At 43.5% G+C, this 19,835-nt stretch overlaps 3 protein-coding genes across 4 annotated transcripts; 1 reads left to right on the top strand and 2 right to left on the bottom strand.

Moving 5' to 3' along the window:
- Window positions 1-1,555: 1,555 nt before the first annotated feature.
- On the bottom strand, window positions 1,556-10,536 carry kif2c (kinesin family member 2C). Of its 2 annotated transcripts, XM_079750953.1 has the most exons (22): window positions 10,419-10,536; window positions 10,224-10,321; window positions 9,882-9,986; window positions 9,548-9,593; window positions 9,142-9,186; window positions 8,366-8,461; window positions 6,706-6,822; window positions 6,333-6,427; window positions 6,128-6,220; window positions 5,984-6,038; window positions 5,695-5,857; window positions 5,383-5,473; window positions 5,205-5,268; window positions 4,763-4,854; window positions 4,520-4,662; window positions 3,877-4,090; window positions 3,344-3,454; window positions 2,965-3,032; window positions 2,788-2,866; window positions 2,612-2,692; window positions 2,425-2,506; window positions 1,556-1,876 (listed from the first exon to the last, which is right to left on the bottom strand). In XM_079750953.1, the coding sequence occupies exons 1-22, from the start codon at window positions 10,477-10,479 to the stop codon at window positions 1,818-1,820; spliced, it is 2,058 nt and encodes a 685-aa protein (XP_079607079.1). In that variant the 5' UTR covers window positions 10,480-10,536; the 3' UTR covers window positions 1,556-1,817. The 2 variants fall into 2 exon arrangements, with proteins under 2 accessions (XP_079607079.1, XP_079607080.1); XM_079750954.1 differs by lacking the exon at window positions 9,142-9,186.
- Window positions 10,537-11,077: 541 nt separating this feature from the next.
- selenot1a (selenoprotein T, 1a) lies at window positions 11,078-15,299 on the top strand. The gene is made up of 6 exons (XM_079751558.1): window positions 11,078-11,264; window positions 11,907-12,017; window positions 13,662-13,788; window positions 14,235-14,322; window positions 14,487-14,649; window positions 14,751-15,299. Exons 1-5 carry the CDS (start codon window positions 11,122-11,124, stop codon window positions 14,609-14,611), a joined length of 594 nt encoding a protein of 197 aa, XP_079607684.1. The 5' UTR covers window positions 11,078-11,121; the 3' UTR covers window positions 14,612-14,649; window positions 14,751-15,299.
- Window positions 15,300-15,872: 573 nt separating this feature from the next.
- Window positions 15,873-17,626, bottom strand: LOC307085690 (glutamate-rich protein 6; the record flags this gene model as incomplete). Its single annotated transcript, XM_079750556.1, has 4 exons — window positions 15,873-15,953; window positions 16,378-16,606; window positions 16,790-16,904; window positions 17,617-17,626. The coding sequence occupies 4 exons, from the start codon at window positions 17,624-17,626 to the stop codon at window positions 15,873-15,875; spliced, it is 435 nt and encodes a 144-aa protein (XP_079606682.1).
- Between the last annotated feature and the right edge of the window lie 2,209 nt (window positions 17,627-19,835).

Below are 19,835 nucleotides of genomic sequence, written 5' to 3'. Positions count from 1 at the left end.
AACGCAGCAGCATAATTGGTCATGGGTTCATGTGAGAGTGAGCCCGAGTTAGGGTTCTCCTCATGGAGCTACCGAGGCCAATAGAAACACACCCACACATACAAATACAGGCCTAGGGGGAGAGACACACTGGTGTGCTGGGGAGCAAGGAGGACCTGATGACACAAAGTGATGGGAAGGACACTGTGGGTTACACTGAGAGAGTGGGGGAGAGAGAGAGGGGGGGGAGAGGGAGGGGGGGAGAGAGAGAGGGGGGGGAGAGAGGGGGGGGGAAGAGAGAGAGAGAGGGGGAGAGAGAGAGGGGGGGAGAGAGAGAGGGGGGAGGGAGGGGGGAGAGAGAGAGAGAGAGGGGGGGGGAGAGAGAGAGGGGGGGAGAGAGAGGGGGGGAGAGGGAGGGGGGAGAGAGAGAGGAGGAGAGAGAGGGGGGGAGAGAGAGAGAGGGGGGGAGAGAGAGAGGGGGGGAGAGAGAGAGAGAGGGGGGGAAGAGAGAGAGAGAGAGGGGAGAGAGAGAGAGAGAGGGGGAGAGAGAGAGGGGGGGAGAGAGAGAGAGAACTAAGGGAAGGCCAGGGGAATGGGAGAAGACAGAAAGAGGGAGGGGGCATACCACCCACCAAGGCAATTGCCCAGTAGGTTATGGGGAGGTGGGAGGAGGGGGGGGGCGCTCACAAGAAACAGTTGTGGCCTCCTCCCGGGGCCCTCACACCGAGCGGCCAGGGCCACCCAGTCAACCGGAGACAGAACCCCCCCCTCACCCCCCCCTCACCCCCCAACCAGCCAATCCTGGGTCTGTGGGTTGGGGGGGTTACCACCCTGAGGCGACATTTGTTTATTTTTATCTGTGGCGATGGAAGGAGAGCAGAAGTGGGAGGGGGGGGGGATGGAGATTGTTTGTCACAAGCGGTTTATTAGGTCTTTGATTTGTCACGTGTCAAGAATTCCTTCCCTTGGCGACGCAGGTGTGTGTGTATACACACACACACACACACACATAAAAGTCTTGTGTATAAAGTGAAGGAGCCCTGGCAGGCAGGGAGGATGACTGCGGTCGTTGAGCCCGAGAGAGGCCTCCCACACTGAGGCCCGGTTTCAGCTTCAGCCCGGGTCATTCTCCAGCTGTCTGTGCGTGCTGATGTCATGGCGGGGGTTTGGCTGACTGGTGGTACGAGGGACAGAAGGTGCATGTGGATAAACAAACACTTCCAGGTTTCCAGAGGACAGCACGCTGTAAAAGGAGCCTTTAGAAGGTCTTTGTCTGTAGGGCGTCATGGGACGGAAGTAAGGGGCCTGTAAAAATGTTGCGTTTGTACGCTCGTCTTGAGAAGCAATCCTGCAACACACAGGTTTGTACAAGTACGTTTGAAATTAGCCAGATACAAATGCTCTGATGCTTTCTGCTGGACTGTGCATAATCCACATGAGTTGTATCTGTCCACAAATAAACCCTAACTATCTAATCAACATTGCATAAGCACATCACAAGGGATTATTTTTTTATTTATTTATTGTCAGTGAGTTGGGTTTAGCATGTTATTGATTAGTTACATGAATACCGCCTGCTTGAACGTATACATTTGTTATTAGACGCAAGATTATATTTCTTTATAGTCTTACTTTAGATATAGAAATATGAACACTAACATTTCTTGTTTTCTATAAAACACATCTCAAAGAGGAAGAACCTTAATTTTATTTCCTATTTGAAAAATCCACAAAAATATCCATAAAAACAACATAAGTGTGAACACACAAAGACGAGAAAAGACAAAAATACCCATAAAAACAACATTAGTGTGAAGACATGACAAGTGGTCTGTTCATCAGCGACGCGCTGCCAGCCCCTCCTGGTTGATAGCGGCCTGCAGTGCCAGCACGGTGCCTGTAGAGGGCACCAGGGACAGCCAGGGTCAGTCAGTCATGTCCCACAAGAGGCACTAGACCCAATATAAATCTATAGATAATCTAGCCATTATTAGGTAGAATAAGCATGTCTAGTCAGTCGATTTCTGATCTTGTCGTGTTATGTTCAGGGCTAAAATTTCAAAAATCTAAAATCCAAATCCAGTCCAACTATATGTTGATTTCTTAAATGCTAATTGTTGTGTACTGAACGTTTGACATCGTTAATTTGTAATGTTGTATTTATTGTGTGCAACTCTATAACCAACATGTTTCTCGTTGGATGTAACCCGGGTGCACAATACTACGGTTTGGGTATGAATGCTTCACTCCATTCACTGCAGAAAAGGTTGCAAGTTATTTTACTGCAGCATGAACCCAGATGGGCTCTGTACGATCACAAAAAGTGTTTGCATTTCATTTGAACACTTCTCGTTTAATGCACTGATTAATATGCTTACAAAGAAATACTAATAACGATTAATTATCTGAACAAGACTTCAAGTGTATTGAAACATTTGTACAAACCCAACAACTTTTTGACACAATCCACCAGAACGGGAAGACTAGCGTCATGGGTTTCTAGATCCTTGGCAACATCAATGACGCTCTGCAAATAAACAATCAAAATATGTAAAATGCAAGAGCATCACAATTGTTTAGGTATCATTTTTTATTTTTTTTTAACAATAAAATACAAAAATATGATCATCACCTGAAGTTCCTCATCAAACTCGTCCTTCAGCGCCGCTGCCTCAGAGATGACCTCGTTCACACTGGAATCTGCAGAGGAGTCCTTTAGCGGAACATGGAGCAAACGTTCAGAACCCTGACCCATATATTGACACACAGCTCCATGCCTCTTTAACGGAGAGAAGAACAGGGGCTGACCTCATCTGCAGAGCTATTGACGGGCTCTTGCTGCTTGGCTGCCGCACTCGCTTTGGAGGTACCGTTGAGCTCCTTGACTCTGCCATGGGACGGGAAGACGTCGTTAACGGAATATACGTGACACAACCAGGCCAGTCTGAACATGGGTAATAGCTAGTTTGCGTGTGTCTGTGTTACCTGTCTGCATAGCGTAGGGTGTTTAGGGTATAGTCACATGATGCCATGCTTGGAGAGACCATGGCAATCTGGAGAGAGAAACCCAATGTTGAAGTACAGAACAGATACTTTGACCTTAAACACCCTGCACCAGTTTCTGCCGACGCAGGGGTATATTAACAAATCCAAGGTTACATTTTCAGATCACGCATTCATGCAATAAGACGCAAACTGTATTTTATTTATACAGTTTCGATTTATACAGTTTTGGTGTCGATGTGAAACACCGACCTCTTTCACTGTTTATTAGTGCTTTCAATAAGCAGTATAAAACAATAACCCTATGAAACTTCAGATTTGTGGCGGTAAGATCTAGGACTGTTTGGAAAAAAACATTTACCATGCAAGTCTTGGACTTTTCTCCGATGAAGGAATCTCTAAGGACCCTGGTCAGAGTGCTCATCCTGAAGGGGATGTGATCTTTGTTCTGTCCCAGGGACCGAATACATTCCTAGAAATACAGACAAATACAGAAATTGATACACCAACTTCAAACGCAGGCAACAGAATACATGGGATGTGTGTATGTTTATACCATCTACACTCAACTGAGGTTCTTTTTTATGTGGACATGACGGTGTAATGGATAATTTCGATTGTAATGGATGCAATAAAACTTTTGATGTATGCACAGAAATATCAAAAAAATATCAGTAAAAATATTCAAAAGAACCCAACATCTATTCAGTGAATAGAGTATGCACATTACCTTCACAATACTCACTTAAGGCAAAGCAAGTTTGGCAAAGTAAAGAATCTCATTAAAAACTTCTAGGACAATGAACCAATAAACTGTTTGCACTTCATGCCCCCCAAGCCGTCCCCGAGTTGCCACCTACGACAGGAAGCTCGTGAGCTAGGGAGCTGGCCCACCTTCAGTGCCAGCAGGCTGGTGTTGATCTCGGCCGTCTCGTTCAGCGTGTTGCGGTCGTTGCTGTTGACGTCCTGGCCGCGCTCGTTGCCCGCCAGGTCCACCAGGGAGAACTTGCTGTAGAGGGTGCCGGCGCGGTCGTTGCGTCGCAGGGCGATCTGTAGGATGGCGTGGGAGCGTGACGAGTTGGTGTTGGCCGAGGTCTGCCCGGACGTCCTGGGGGGGGCACCGACAGAGGGAGGGAGATTTGATGTTCAATGGATAATATTAAGACTATGGGGCAGAACAGTATTGAGCAGAACATGCGATTCTTCATGCAGACATTTTTTGGTCCAAAAATAGTGCACCGAAAATGGTCCAGTTTGGACCATTTCTGAGTCGCGAGTATCCAGAATTTTTGCTTCTTGCGTCGTCAGGTTGGCTCAAACTATTAATAAGACGAAAACGTCAATGTTTGCTTAGTGGAAGCAAATAACGGCAAGTCCTACAGACGATGCAAAAGCATATTTGCCTAATCACTCATTTTTCCCCCCCCCCTCTTAATATCATATTGAATATTTACAGAATCAACACGTATCTGCACAGAGAAACCGGTTGTATTATTGTTACCGCGAGGTTCTAGGGCAAACAACCCAATGATCATACCTGCACGCACTGCCCATCTCAATCAACTTGATGACGTCTTCTGCCTCGGAGACAAAGACCTCCTCCAGGCCCACCACCTGCATCTGCTGCCGTTCGTCCTCCAGTACGCGCAGCTTTGCCTTATTGTTCAGCAGGTCGAACACCTGCACGCCACAAAACAAAAACCTTATCGTGATCCCCTTCCACAGAAGGCACAGAGCCAGAGTGCACCCCTTTGGTAGAGGCAATGCACACAACCCTTACCTTGCTGTTGTAAATTTCAAAGAAGCTGACGTATGGGGAAAGATTGAGGTGGGAGTATTTTCTGTGGCTCAGCAGGGCGAACACCTCCTGGGCTGAAAGGGACAAGCCAGAGGGTTGACACGTCGTTTGTCAGAGATGGCGACAGCCTTCGTGAAGGCAATCCAATGCACTGCAACTATGCTCACAGTGAAGCTCAAGATGTTTTCCATTTTTGCTACGTGGACTATTCAATTGGCATCTGATAAACGGATTAACACTAAGCTGACTCCCAGACAATGATTAATTAACAGCAGGCTATGGCATCAGCCCATTTCCAGATGATTAGGAAACCAATATTGATGATGTCGAGGTGACTACACTAGATATTTTACAGCTTGGTATTTTGGCATCTAATTAGATGCAATTATTTAAATACAAGCATAAGAATAGCTTTATGGCCTACCTGCAAAGAAGTAAATGCCGGTGCTGCTGTTCTGATTTTTTCCACGAAAGTCCCCTCCCATGGTCTGAAAGAAAATCGAGCGAGCAGGATCATTTGCGGAGCTACATCCAATACAAATCCTTCCTCCACTCAATATAAAATATACGGTAACCTATTGTGGTTCACGTTCAAGACTTACGTGGGTCTTTCCACTTCCCGTCTGGCCATAGGCGAAACATGTGGCCATGCTTCCTTCAAAAGCAGCATACACAAGGGGTTTGGCTGTGAACCTGTAAGGAACAGACCAGTCGATAAAAAGTATTTTTAAAAAAGGCAAAACCTGCATATATATTTTTCTCAATACCGGTAGTATGCTTTCGGACATACTTATTTGCCATTATGGCTGTTTTTACTATAAAAGTTTTACATAATTGTTGCAATTATTATTTGTAACACTCAACTCCCAAGTTATGAAACAACAAAAAGTTGAAGAGCACAAGATCCTCATCACCTGTAGACCACCTCGTTGGTGGTGGTCTCGTCAAAGGAGTAGTCAAATTGGAACGCCTGGTTTTCCAAGTACTTGGTGAGGTCCACCTTCTGCTTTGGCTCGTGAACCAGCAGAGAGCCGTTCCCAGGTATGGAGATCACGTCTATGTCCTTCCTGGTCTCCTCTGGTACAAAGAGTCAGAGGTTGTCAGCGGGTTTAACATGCTCATCATACTGGGAAGGAATACAATCACGTTGACATGATCGCATAGACAAGACGTATCATATTTCTTCACCCCCCCCAATCATACCTAGTCTGTTGAGCGGTCGCTTGCGCACGCAGACACAAATCCTATGGGTTTCAACCTGTAATAATAGACCGAGTCAGTCAGTAGAGTACGATCGCCTCGCAGACTTATAGTTCGGCTCATCTGCCGTTTCTAGGCCAAGCGTACCATGTCAGTCAATGTCAGGGGCACACTTTCAAGAGTGTCCCTGAAATCCTGGACCATCTCGTAGAACTTCTGGTTGGGTCGTTTACAATCAAACTGGAGGTAGGCAGAGAGCGATGTTGGTTAAGAAAAAAAAAAAAGGTCCAGAAAAACGGTTTGGAGAGGCAAGAAAATTAAAAAAAATAAATAAATAAAATAAACTATTTACCTTTCCTCTTTTTCTCTGTATGGTTGGTTTGATTACAACAGACATCCTCTTACTGGCCTTGGCAGAATCCGGTGCTGCCATGGTCTTCCTCCGCCCTGAGTCGTACGCATGATCAAAACTTAAGACATTTTTCAAAGGTTGTATCGAAAGAAATAGAGCGGCGCGATCCGCATCACCAGCATGACAAGTCATCGCGGGGCACAGAAGTACATCTTCATTCTAACATAGCAAACATTCAAACTATTATTCATTGGATACATTGGCTTTTATCTTTGTTTTGTGAGCGGTCGGCCGACGAGCGGCAATCTTGTGTTCGCAAACAAGGCGGCGCGCTGGCACTGTAGGTTGTGAGGGGCCGAATGACGATGATCACCTTCAGCCGCGGGTCGGTTCTGTGGATCCCGGTTCTCACCGGCGGCGTCTTTGCTCCGAGGCAGAGCCGGGGACGGCTGCTTGAACTCGTTCTTCTTGTTCAGTTTATTTGCCGTCACTGAGGAAGGAAGAAGAGCGGCATCATATTAAGAAAGGCCAACTATTAGACATAAACCAGCATGAAATTAACATGTGATCGTGGCTTTCACTTTACAGTCCCTCCAGAAAAATGCGGCGTTTTTTTGTGATTGTTACGGCTAAAAATCCTTGATTATGCGGCACGTTTTCTTAAAAAATGCGATGAAATATGCGGCATATATATGCAATTTTATGCGACGATATTGCGGGAACTTGCAAAAATGCGGCTTTTCGATGACGTTCACATCGCGTAATCACGTCACTTCATAACGTTCCCATGGCAACAGGGGGCAATGGCTGTGTCACACCAAATTTGTACCGGGTGCCAAATTTGTACCGGGTACGTAATCCATTCCAAACCTGCCTGGCAACAGATGATCGCGGACGATCGCGTCGATTGACGTAGGAAGGTTCAAGAACATTCCCGGTTAAACACTCGGTTTACAACACATTAAACACAGAGGTTACTACCTAAATTCAATTAAACAATTAAATGCAATACAAATATAAAGTTAGGAACGCTAATAAATGTAATTTGTAAAGTTTGGGCTATCTGTCTTGTCGCGCTCAATGAACGACTTCGCGAATGTTCTTGAACTCAATGAACGACTTCGCGAATGTTCTTGAACCTTCCTACGTCAATCGACGCGATCGTCCGCGATCATCTGTTGCCAGGCAGGTTTGGAATGGATTACGTACCCGGTACAAATTTGGCACCCGGTACAAATTTGGTGTGCGAATTACATTTATTAGCGTTCCTAACTTTATATTTGTATTGCATTTAATTGTTTAATCGAATTTAGCTAGTGACCTCTGTGTTTAATGTGTAGTAAACCGAGTGTTTAACCGCGAATGTTCTTGAACCTTCCTACGTCAATCGATGCGATGGTCCGCGATCATCTGTTGCCAGGCAGGTTTGGAATGGATTACGTATGGATTACGTACCCGGTACAAATTTGGTGTGACAGCTGCTCTTCAGTCCCTCCAGAAAAACGCGATTATGCGACTGCATAATTCAAGTAAGTAATTCAGTGAAGTAAACGCAACATTTTTCAACTTTCTGCTAAGATATGTGTGACTTTTTTGCAACGAAAATGCGGGGATTATGAAATCATGCAAGCCCCGCATATTTTGCGCGGAAATCGGCAATTTATGCGGTGAAAGTGCGTCATATTTGAAAAACTGCGGCCCCCGCATGAATATGCGGATTTTGGCTGATTATGCGTTGAATTATGCGATCGCATAATCGCGTTTTTCTGGAGGGACTGACTTTAGTTGCTTGATAATCATGAATTGTAAATCATTGAGAACCATATGCAATGCAAGGAATTGAACCAATGCAAGCACAATGCTTCGAAATGACTTAATCTAATGCGCTAAATCACACACACGATACTATAGCAAAAGGGTATCTTAAAAGTACAGAGAAATTGCAACCCAGAAGAAGGCTGTATGAACGTGAAGATCATTCACCATCTAGCCTAAATATTCCCTCTTATAAGAATAGTACGAGGAGAACTCACACGAGGATTTGACCGATGCAAGGTCCTCCATACTCTGGGGTGGAGCACAGGCAGCAAACTGGTATAATTCAGAAGGCTTGATCGTCTTCCTAGCAACTAAAACGAAAAAACATGGCTTGGTTAACTACGATTTTTTAAACTGGTTTAAAAACAAAAAGGAAAGATCAATGATGCAGTTCTCCGGTACGGGTTATCAGATTTCCCCAGTGAACCAAGTTAGACACTGGTCAGAAAAAAGCCATTATGTGGGGGAGGCACCGACAGGAAGTGATTAGGGAAGATGGTGTCCGTCTTTAAGTCTTCAACCAGAGCAAAAATAAGAGGAGAACCCCCCTCCTATTCATTCAGAATACCATTTACATCCAATTAGAGATATATATTAAAGAATCGTAGAACTTCTCATCTAGCCATAATTACTTGGACTACAACACTTGAACACTGAAAGACGATAATAGTCAGCTAGTGTAATGTGTTTTTATTTAATATTTATATCTATATTAATGTGCAGATATAATAGAGGAAAGGTCTATAGGTTTTCCTGCTAGAATTTCATCTGGTTTCTCTCCAACAGCATCATGTCAAGGTGTAATCATTGGTTAGTGAGGATATGATAGAACCGCAGAGTATTATCAGGGTAAACCCGATTGGAGGAGGAATAAGCGTGATACCAGCCAAGATCTAATTGTGAAGAGCAGAACGATGATTGAGGATTGTGCCAAAGAGGGCTTCAGTAGCAAGATTAGTTTGGGTAAACCAACGATATACACCACGCCAACCTTTCTCTTCTGCCTCCTCTCTCTTCAAGGCTGACGGAGTAGTGGCTTTAGTGGGGAAAGAAAACCATCAAGTAGGAGCTATCGATCGCGGCCAACTTTATTTTTCTTCTTTCATTAAACAGGACAGTGCATAGGGTGCTACATTTCACTGAGTCCCATTGAACCCACTGGTCAACACAATTCTGCATTAGAATGCCAACCAATATAACATCAAATCACAGGTATGGAGGACAGATACCCAATAACGGCATTTGGTACAGAGTTGGATATATCCACACACAGTACGGTGACAGACTTTTGGTTAAAAAACAACAAGCAAATGTCAAAATAATTGTGAATCTGTATTGTGTGTAAGCATCCCTTCCCAAGTAAATAACCAGAGACCTAAAAACGGCCTTGTACTTACTGGAGGAAGGGGCTGGAATCCTGGAGCGCAGCCGACCACCATAAGTCTAGAGAATAACCAATTCTAAAATTAGCTTTGAAGAGACATTAATATACTTTTATTTGAAGGACAAAAAACAACAATGTTTATTGTAAATGTATTCTTTACTCTTAATGCACTCACTCCCATATTCCAAACATAATTAGTTGAGTGCTGCATGCAGCGCCCAACTATAGTAATTATTATATATATCAATATGATTCGACTGCATATTTACAATAAAAGCCATTTTTATTCAACCAAAATTAAACCGAGTCCTTATCAAGTACAGTAATATGTGGTAAATTATGTTAACCTTGTCTGGTACTGTAGTAGGGAGGACCTCGATTTCGGCAGCAGCAGCAGCATTGATTTGATCCTGCAGTTCTGGGTTGAGGGGGTGTAGTTCGCTCACGCTAATCTACAGAGAGAAAAACAATTCATAATAGACATGACGTCCAAACTAACCGTGTCCAGACCTCCACTCATTTAGTATTCAGTAAGCAGTAGATAAGTATAAATTAATTTCCTGCCAATAAATCAAATAATTTAAGATGCCTCGCAGAATAATGACCCTTTCACGAATAGGTCAAGCTGGACAGAGTAGCTTTGCATGCTCATGCGTCACATAGTCCGACGGTGTCACCTGTCTACTTACCTCCTTTGAGAGCAATTTGTCGTCCTTTTCTTGCCACTCTACGATCACCGAGGACCTACATGGGTCATAGGCTTTCACGGTTGCTCCATGGATTCGCCCTGTTTGGCAAACATTGAATTATTAGGCCTATTCAATTATATTAGGACAATCACAGGAGTCAACGGATTTCCTTAGCAGCAACAAACGTAAACATACCGTTGCTCCGACTGATTTGTATGGTTACCCCAACAAGATATTTGGAAAGAAGCGAGTCCATTTCGACCACGTATAGATAAAAGATTTCCACAGAGTTCCCAAACACTGCTCGCTCTTTCAAAAAATAAAAACTGCACCGCCAATGGTTTAAATGTGTGTTGGTTCCGGTAATGCGAGTCTTTGATTGGATGAATCCTTCTACTCTTTGGTGTTTTTCACCAAGAATAGTCTCATATTTCTTCGTGTCGCCATCTACTGGAGGGATAAGTTACATTACTGAAACTGTCAACCGATACACAATGTTCAGAACTACGACGGAACGTCATATATAATAATTAGTCAGTAAATCTAGTCTATTGTAGATATAGAACCAGAAACAGCATCTAGAGGCACATTTAATCAGCTGTTGCACAAGCTAATGAGATGATTGTTTTTGATTGATTAAAGGGAGGTGTATCTTTAAATGATTGTTCGTCTAACATCATTTTGTATAATCGTTTTTGAATACCTTGAGAACGATCAACTTAAACTTAAAAACAAGCCATACATCATGCACGTACTGCTGCTCCCAAGCAGCGGGGGGCAGTATTTTGTGTTCCCCTCATACGTCTCAGCTGGAGCTCCAGCCTACGAGAGAGAGAGAGAGAGAGAGAGAGAGACAGAGCAGGAGATTCAGGTCGGTGACCAAGCTCGCAAAGACAGAATGGCGAGTAGTAGGTGGCTTCGGTTTTCCCTCCTCTTCCTGGGGGTCTTCTCCCTCTACTGTGCAACGTCGGCTGACAACAGCGGCGTGAAAAAGATGAAGATGCAATTTGCCACAGGACCTCTTCTTAAATTTCAAATCTGGTAAGAAAGAAGGAAATAACGGAGGGGGGGGGGGACTAGCAGCTACGCTCAGAGCTGTGCTAAGTGGATCAGAGTGGTATAGGCCGGAAATGAACTGCTCTACACTATCTTAATTTTGACAACTTTAGAAGCTGCTAATCATTTATTATGTCTGCTACACGTTTGCATCGCAAGTCTGTACATGTGGATACCCTATTCGTATATAACAGCATGTACCCTAACTCTAGTTTTAAAGAGAATCGTGTTGAAACATGGCCCCGTTTCCGCCGACTACCACCAGATTAATGCAATGATTGACTTCTACTTGCTGAACCCATTCAGACCAATGGCTGATCAGCAGCGCTACAGAACTCAGATCAACTCTGCGTCGACGTTAGACAATAGACAGAAACACATAAGATATAAAATGAGTAGTAAAAAACGAAATATCGATATTATGCTATTTCACCGTTGTACACGGTTTATGCTAAATCGTGTCAATCAACTATTTGTTATGTGTTTGGGGGTGGGTGGTGCTGAAAAGTCAGAGATGTCATCCCCCAAAGACATTGGAGACTGGAATTCGCCTCTTCCAAATGAGATTTGACCCTGCCTTGGTCATCCTCCTGACTTGCTCACTAACCTGTGGTTCTGTTCCAACAGTATTTCCTGAGGGTATAAGCGGGTGTTTGAGGAATACATGCAGGCCTTGAACCAGCGGTATCCGGACATCCGCATTGAGGGAGAGAACTACCTTCCAATGCCCCTCTATCGGTAAGACAGACACCCCATCAAGCACATATTAAGGTCTCAAAAATATCCTCCATCTCTGCGAATCAATCTCCTGTATACCTCTGATGCACTCCACACTAGAGGAAATGGGCTTTTCAATAAGTACTGCACAAACTCTCAAACAGATTTTTGTCATTCAGAAAATTCTAAATTAGTTTACAGCACAAACCATTTTACTAAGTTGTATAAGTTGTATTTTAAACTAGGCGTGGGCCCATTAATGCAGCAGATGTGCCGGGCTCAGTCAGCATGTGTACGAGCTGTATGATCTAAGCTCTCGGGAAAAACATGTATCATGGGGTTTAATACACAGGAAGACTAGGGGCAAAAATGTTTTTCCCCTAGAATATATTATTTAATTACCTCGGTCATGGTAAACAGGAACATCTTTCTAGGCACTAAATGTTAAGTTTAACATATTGCATACACTTAGCCACTGCTCAGTGTATGCGGTAATATGTTGATACATGCACATTCATCATTACTTTTCCATTCCGATTTTTATTATGCACATAAATAATGGGGGTATGCTGTTGTTTGGTCTGTTGCTTTTCTACTCCCAGGTGTTTTGAAGACTTGCTTTAGAAGTGTCATTCTGGCGCACGGGTCCTCATCAAATGAACTGCTAATAAACCCACCAGGGAATAGCTATAAGGCAACAGGACCCTTCAGGGTAACACCTGGGCGGAGAGTGTTCCCTGTACCCAGTCGCTGTTGTAAACAAACAGGTTTTTCAACCCAGTTTGGTATGATTTAACGTCAAGGAGCCCAGCCGCATCCTTCAGAATACTGCAATTAGATTTTTCTGTTGGCGTAGGTTAATAAGTTACAGCCCTCTGTTTTCTCTAATTAGCTTGTGGCCTTAATTTGAGGAAAACTTTAACGCAAATAAATGGGATGTGAGCAACACCACAGGCAATTTTTACAGGATTCCGAACTGGTCTCTCACTAACTAACACATTTGAAACCAAAGTGTGGCTGTTGCTGTTGACAACAACAGGGTGTAATGGTGAGGAGAGGCAGTCGTTCTCATGAAACCTGCTTCCTATTTTAAGAAATGCTCCAGCTTTCCTACTCGCTTTGGAGTTGACAATATTATACACTAATTGCCCCCTACATTTAGCTGTGGCAGTACCATCAGACGTGTGTTGAAATGCTTTTAGTTGTGCTGTACATAATAATGACATAAGAAGCGGTGAAGGTAGTTCTACGACCTGTTACAAAATCTCCTTGAATATCCTTAAGGAACTGAGTTATGTCAGATCAGAGTTCTACAAACTGAGCTGGCTTACATTGCTGCCACCCATTCGGTAACGTAATGATACAGCCACTGTGCCTTTCAACCCAACCATATGATTTCAGCATTACTGAATTCCAGGTAGGTGTAAGTGAAAACTGTCTGGCTAACCAAAACAAACACCAGTTATTCTTTAACTTCAGGCTGTGAGAGAACTGAACTGAATGTTTAACGTCTCAGAGCTATACAAATGTTTGTCCTTATTTAGTTTGGATGTTTAACGTGCACTAAGAAAGCTTAATTTGACTGATTAGGAGGAGGACATTTTCCCTTAATTGTTTCCATATTGCATACTAAATATGTTGTCTGCCTCATTGTATTCCCCTCAGACACATTGCTACATTCCTGTCCACATTTAAGCTGGTGGTGATTGGGCTTATTATAATCGGCAAAGACCCATTCGCTCTCTTGGGTATGCAAGCCCCTGGCGTCTGGACTTGGGGACAGGAGAATAAGGTAGGAATCAGGCTTACCTGGAGTCTACATGACTAGTGAACAATTACTCGCAGAACTCACTCAACTTCGATTAAAAGTTACTGTTACATTACTGTCTGTGCTCATCTCAATGAGATCAGATGACTAGCAAAGAAGTTGAAATATTGGACTAACCTGATATTTAATTTGCATGCTCATTGTTTCTGGCTATGCATGCACCTCCGATCCACCACCCAGGTTTATGGTGATTATGTTTTCTGCCTGTGTGCTTATAGTAAACATATTACATTCTTTGCTGAATGTGTGTGCACACACACGTCACGCACACACGTTAAATGCATCCTTTCTATAATGGAGTTAATTATGAAGCTATTTTCTACTGATGTTTGTTTTGGAAGGGCATTATCAGGGTCAATGGTAGCCTTGCAATCAATGGATCTGTACCTTTTTTGTCGTTTGTGTTTCAGATATACGCCTGCATGATGGTGTTTTTCTTCAGCAACATGATTGAAAACCAGATGATGTCGACAGGAGCCTTTGAAATCACGTTGAACGGTGAGCCTTTCTTCGATGGTACAGCGTTTCTTTACCCATATTTATTTTGGGGTACAATTTGGTCGAACAAGTGCACATCGACCAGCCAACCGTCGAGACCTTGCACAGCCCTAATTATTTAGAAGTCGGTTGCGTTTTTGAAAGTCTGTTTTGGACCCCGACAGACGTGCCGGTATGGTCTAAGCTGGAGTCCGGTCACCTGCCCTCCATGCAGCAGCTGGTTCAGATCCTGGAGAACGAGATGAAGATGAACGTGCACATGGACACACTGTCGCCGCACCGCTCCTAGCCACGCCCCTCAGCGGCCAGAGCCACGGACCCCTCCATGTAAGTGTGCACGCACGCACACACGCACACACCCACGGTTGTGCAGTTTAACTTGAATACGTGACATACTTTTAACCAATGTCCAACATTTGCTCCTCCAGGTTTCGAGGTGGGTTTCTCGTCGGGCTGTGAAGTGTGGGTTTATGAAGGTCTGCGCTGAAGGCAGGAACACTGCAAGCACAGACTGGATGTCCCCCATCGCTCCTCACTACGCCCCTAAGAGACGCCTTGCCCCTGACGCCAGAGTGGTATCCGTGGCAACCAACGCCACTAACCCTACCCTGTCCCCCCGTGCCCGTCATCATGTCGTACTATTAATATTACTGCAGAGTTCATATTACGGCGCTGTAAACCACCGATTAGGCGCCTATAGCATCCCATGGAAATCTGTGGTAGAGCAAGTTAATTTAATGAAAATTCTAACTGTCGAATGACTGATCCATGTGTCGTCATTTGTACCTCCTTTTTTTTAACTTGTAATTTAATTTTTTTCTAAATTAAACTACGTTCTTACAGGAAATACATCTCCAATTCTAACTAATTATGACACAATTAACATTGGAAATTGTTTTCTTGTTTTGATCTGTGAATTCTGTTTTATATATTTGCATAACTCTTAAGATGTTGACAATAAAATATATAGTAATTTACGATTGAGTCGCCTTCCTTCCAATTTTTGTGTTTTTTTTCCAAGTAACATTTGAGACTGGCTCTAGTTGGAGTTTGGCATGTTCAACTTAGATATGCTGAATATGGAAGTTGGCTCATTATGAATTACCTCACTTCATACTAACTGAGAGAACTGAACCCTCACTGGATCCTCTCCCAACGTCAGGTGCAGGCAAAACTAATCTTGCTTTTTACAAAATTACAACCAAAGCTTTGAGCCAGTTAGACTGTAAAAACCAGTCTAGCAGTATCTTAAAAACCACTTAGTCCTAATAGGGTAATGGGTTAGGAGGGGGGGATGAGTAAACATAATAAGGATGCTTTGTAGAGCCATCTGCTGGATGTAATGTCAACTGTCTTAAGGCAAGCTGTTGAGCTCGTTAGAAGTCCAAGGGGATTATCGGTGATTAATGTAAAAACGCACTGGATCCTTTGTGTTGTTTGTCAATTCTCCTCTAGGACTAGTTTTTAATTATAAATACAATGTCAAAAATGTATTTAAATGTTATTCAATATACTGCGTAGGAAATGTAAAAAGTAATAGAGAACACAAATCACAAGTAGCCCTGAAGGCACCTGTGGATGAAGGCCTTGTCGCTGGCCCCTATCCCTACAGCGGTACTGGCCTCCAACAGCTTCGTGATGAGGCCCAAGTGACGGCGCATACCCAGTTGGGCTTTGAAAGGCTTGTGCCTGGAAAGCCTTCTCAAGCAATAACGGAGACCTTCCATGGCCAGATACACTCCCATTCTCCCGGCCAGCAGAAACAGCTCCTCTGAGCGGATGGATGGATTGTGACATATGTTCATACAATCCACCTGACACTAGAAACATAAAGGGTGATGAATGTGAATGTAGGTTACTTAAACAACTGTTCAGAAAGGCTACCAACGACTGATAAAGGTTTAAAGGGCTGTGCGTAAGATTCAAGAGTTAAGTTAAGAGAGAGCAGAAATGCTCAAGATATAACTAAAAGCTAATATCTCTTAAATCCTTTCTAGAGCACCTTTAATGTTAATTGCGGTATACAATAAATAAGTTTTAAAAAAAAGTAGATACCTGTGCACAGCTGATGCCAACACTGAACCTTGCCTGTTGACCGCAGCACAAGAACGAGACAAACACTTGGTCTCTGCCAAGTACGCGAACCCCGATATTCTTGTTGAGTGACAGGAAGAGTGGCCGCAGAGGGGTGGGGCTACCCAGGCCAAGGCTACCCCAACTCCACCTTTGAACTCTGGCTCCTGATTGGTCCAAGCGCTGACCTCCGGATTGACCTAGGCTGAGCCTGGTGACACGTTGGGTAAAGACAAGCACAACACACACACACACACACACACACACACACACACACACACACACACACACACACACACACACACACACACACACACAGCTCTTATTACCCCTCTAAGTCTCTGTAGCCATAGATCATAAGATGGTAATAACCATAAGGAAAACACCTGCATACCAGATGCTTCCATTGCTGTTATAGCACGTTGCCCGGCCATCGGACTGGAACATAGCTCTGATTGGTTGCTCAGAGACATCGTTGTCATCGTAAACAATGCAGACCCTCCCATTTGCTTCAGTGACCACAACCACCAGGGCCACACAGCCAGAGGGGTAACTATTGTCATGGCTATAAGGATTGTGATGCCCTCAGAAAATGAAATTATTTTATTCCCTTTTATCTAATGTATATTTAATTATCCTTGAATACACGAGGGCCACTAAAATATATAAATATGAAGGAAATGTGTATACCTCCCTTACAAAAGGATACAGGACTTGCAAGGACCCATCTGGAAACACAGTGAGACATTTCATTCCACTGGAGTAATTTCTTTGTTGAAATCCAGCTGCAGGCTGTATATGTAAATAAGAGAAGAGCAACAATTGTTAGCTGTACATAATGCAACCCTAAAACTTCGGAAAAGTGCTCGACAAATAAGAGCATAGTTCCACCTCCGACCACAGTGTGGCGCTGTATTCTCCTTTTACATATACAATGCTAATTGCTCACATCATCTCTTATTTATTTGTCTACTAAACAGAGACGATTGGAATTGTTTATGGTTTAATACCAACAAGGTCAGAATAACTTCTAGGGCCATTTTCCTTATAGAACTGACAGAAAATCAGCAGATTTGTTCAAAGGACATACCTGATGAGGATGCAAACCAAACTTCCCTTGGTCGTGTTCACAACAACACATCTCCACCTCTGTCTCTGGTTCCTCTGCTTTTGTGTGCATCTCTGTGTGTGACTCAGGGTATACGGTCCAGCCCGCATTACCAGCACACATAGTGGAGTGTCTGTACCGGATTGCATTTGAGGCCGTGTTATCTAGCGGCATGAGAAATGATTAATAGTCAAACCCGAAACACACACACACAGACACACATGCAAGCTACTCAGAGTGGAGAAGACAATCTTTAAAGCAATGGCTTAAGTTGTTATGTTGTTGACTTACAAGGCTCTGTAGTGGCTCCGGGTGAATCGCCAGATGCATGATGGCAAGCTTGCTGTGCTTCCTGTGCTTCCGCTTTGCTAACGAGAGATTCAGCATCATTTAAATCATTAAAAGTGTTATTACATGTGTGGTTACTGCTTTGATGAAACTTCTTTTAATTGAATATTTTCTTATACATTTATTTTTTTAAATATCCAATAATATTATACAAATGTATCAAAGGTATTTGGGCGTACACATGCCTGCCCTTTTCTAGATTGGCCTCTTTATAAGAAAGCTTCTCCCCCCGCATTATTGGCTGTTTGTGGGGTGTAGCATGGCTCTCAGGGTCAGGCATCGTCCAATCCAGTGACCTCTGATCAAGGAGCCACTCCCAAAGCAGCTGGAACTGAGAACAGCAGAACTGTCCCGATCTCTGTGGGCCGGGGAGGCCACCCAAACACAGAATAATTTAATTTGAAAGTAAAGCAAAATGCAAGATGATACAACAAAAGTAAGCCGGGGCAGCATTATTCTAGTGAACTTTTGCCCGGTTGTCGAAAGCGTTAATATTTCATTAATCGCCCCACCTCTGGTTTGTCCAACCATGTCAGATCCAAGTTAGGCCGGGTTCCCTCCCCACAGTACTCACAGAGTACCGGATCTGTCAGAGCCTCCAAAAACGCAATGAAAGAACGTCAATATGATGCACTTCGGTTATAAAGAACATACAGAAGGTATAAGGGCAGGGGAGCTATGATACCAGTACCTCTTGAAGTATGGTCTCTGAATCTTTCATTGGGTGGTTTGACTCGCGATTGTATCTCAGAAATCCTGCCATTCCGGCACAAGGTCACTTGAGGACAGCAAAGAACATACTACAAAGCGAAGGACAGAAGGGCAACATTTAATGCTTACACACAGTGTCTCACACACACACACACACACACACACACACACATACACACACATGCACGTTCAAGTAACCATAATAATTAAGTGTAGCATAAATCAGCATTGTTATGTATAAATTAAAATCACCTACAATTCTCTGTTGCTAGCTAGCCAATCCACCGTAACCATTCGGCAATCAGTTTAACGCAATCTTCTGTTGTTGTGTGTGTGTGTAACCCGGGCGATCAGATACCGGCCTACTGTCAACATGCCAGGCTCACCAATTGTTTATATGACGGCTGATAACAGCCGAAAAAGACATGGAAAGCACATGACAGACTAGCTGGGATTTCAACACGTGACTTTTTTTTTTTTTTTTTGTAAAGCGCACAGCACAAAAAGATGTTTAAAACGACCAGGGGTCTCTCACTTGTCCCTCAAATTGCTGGAGGTGATGTTTGGGCCCCTCGACCGAGACGTGAGAGCACGGGAATGTTTACAAGTAACCATCGCATTTGATTGGTCGTTGTGGAGCTCGGCGTCCCGAGGTTCGTGGTTAGTGAATAAGTACATTTTCGAGATGTACTACAAGGTATGATATAGTGTCTATAATCCATAACAACCACAATTGGTTAAAATGGCTCTATTGTTAAATCAATTTCAGTCAGGGTTTGACGAGTTCAGATGATTGTAGGTTTAACTGAGTAGGCTACGCTATTCGTATTACTTGGCCCTTCCAAAAACAGAAGGTTTGAATTGACTAAAAACATATATAGTCCTACACAGGGGCGTAGGAATGAGTTTAACATTGGGGGGGACACATATCGGAAACCTGACAGATCCGTTAATGGTTTGAACAGAAATATGTCCTAAATTAACTACACTGAAAAAATTCACAAATATATTTTATTCTACTAAAAAGATACATTTGTAAATGTAAAGGAAAACACATTTTGAATGGCAGTAATGAACTGATAAATATCAAATCAATTCTTTAATTGCACGCTCAATCATCCAGTTTTTTAGAATAAGAAGCGGTGACAAGACGCTGTGTTGCGCTTTCAAAATAAAATAAAATATTTTTCTCCCCCCGGTATAATTTTTAGGTGGGACAAATGCGCCTGTCTCCAATATTGGAGGGGAAACGTCCCCTCCGTCCCCCCCGGTT

This window comes from Pollachius pollachius, assembly GCF_949987615.1.
Source record: "Pollachius pollachius genome assembly, chromosome: 14".
In the NCBI taxonomy this organism is placed as follows: Eukaryota; Metazoa; Chordata; class Actinopteri; order Gadiformes; family Gadidae; genus Pollachius; species Pollachius pollachius.
The sequence above is the reverse complement of the archived record's forward strand: the minus strand, read 5'-3'. Positions and strand labels throughout refer to the sequence as shown.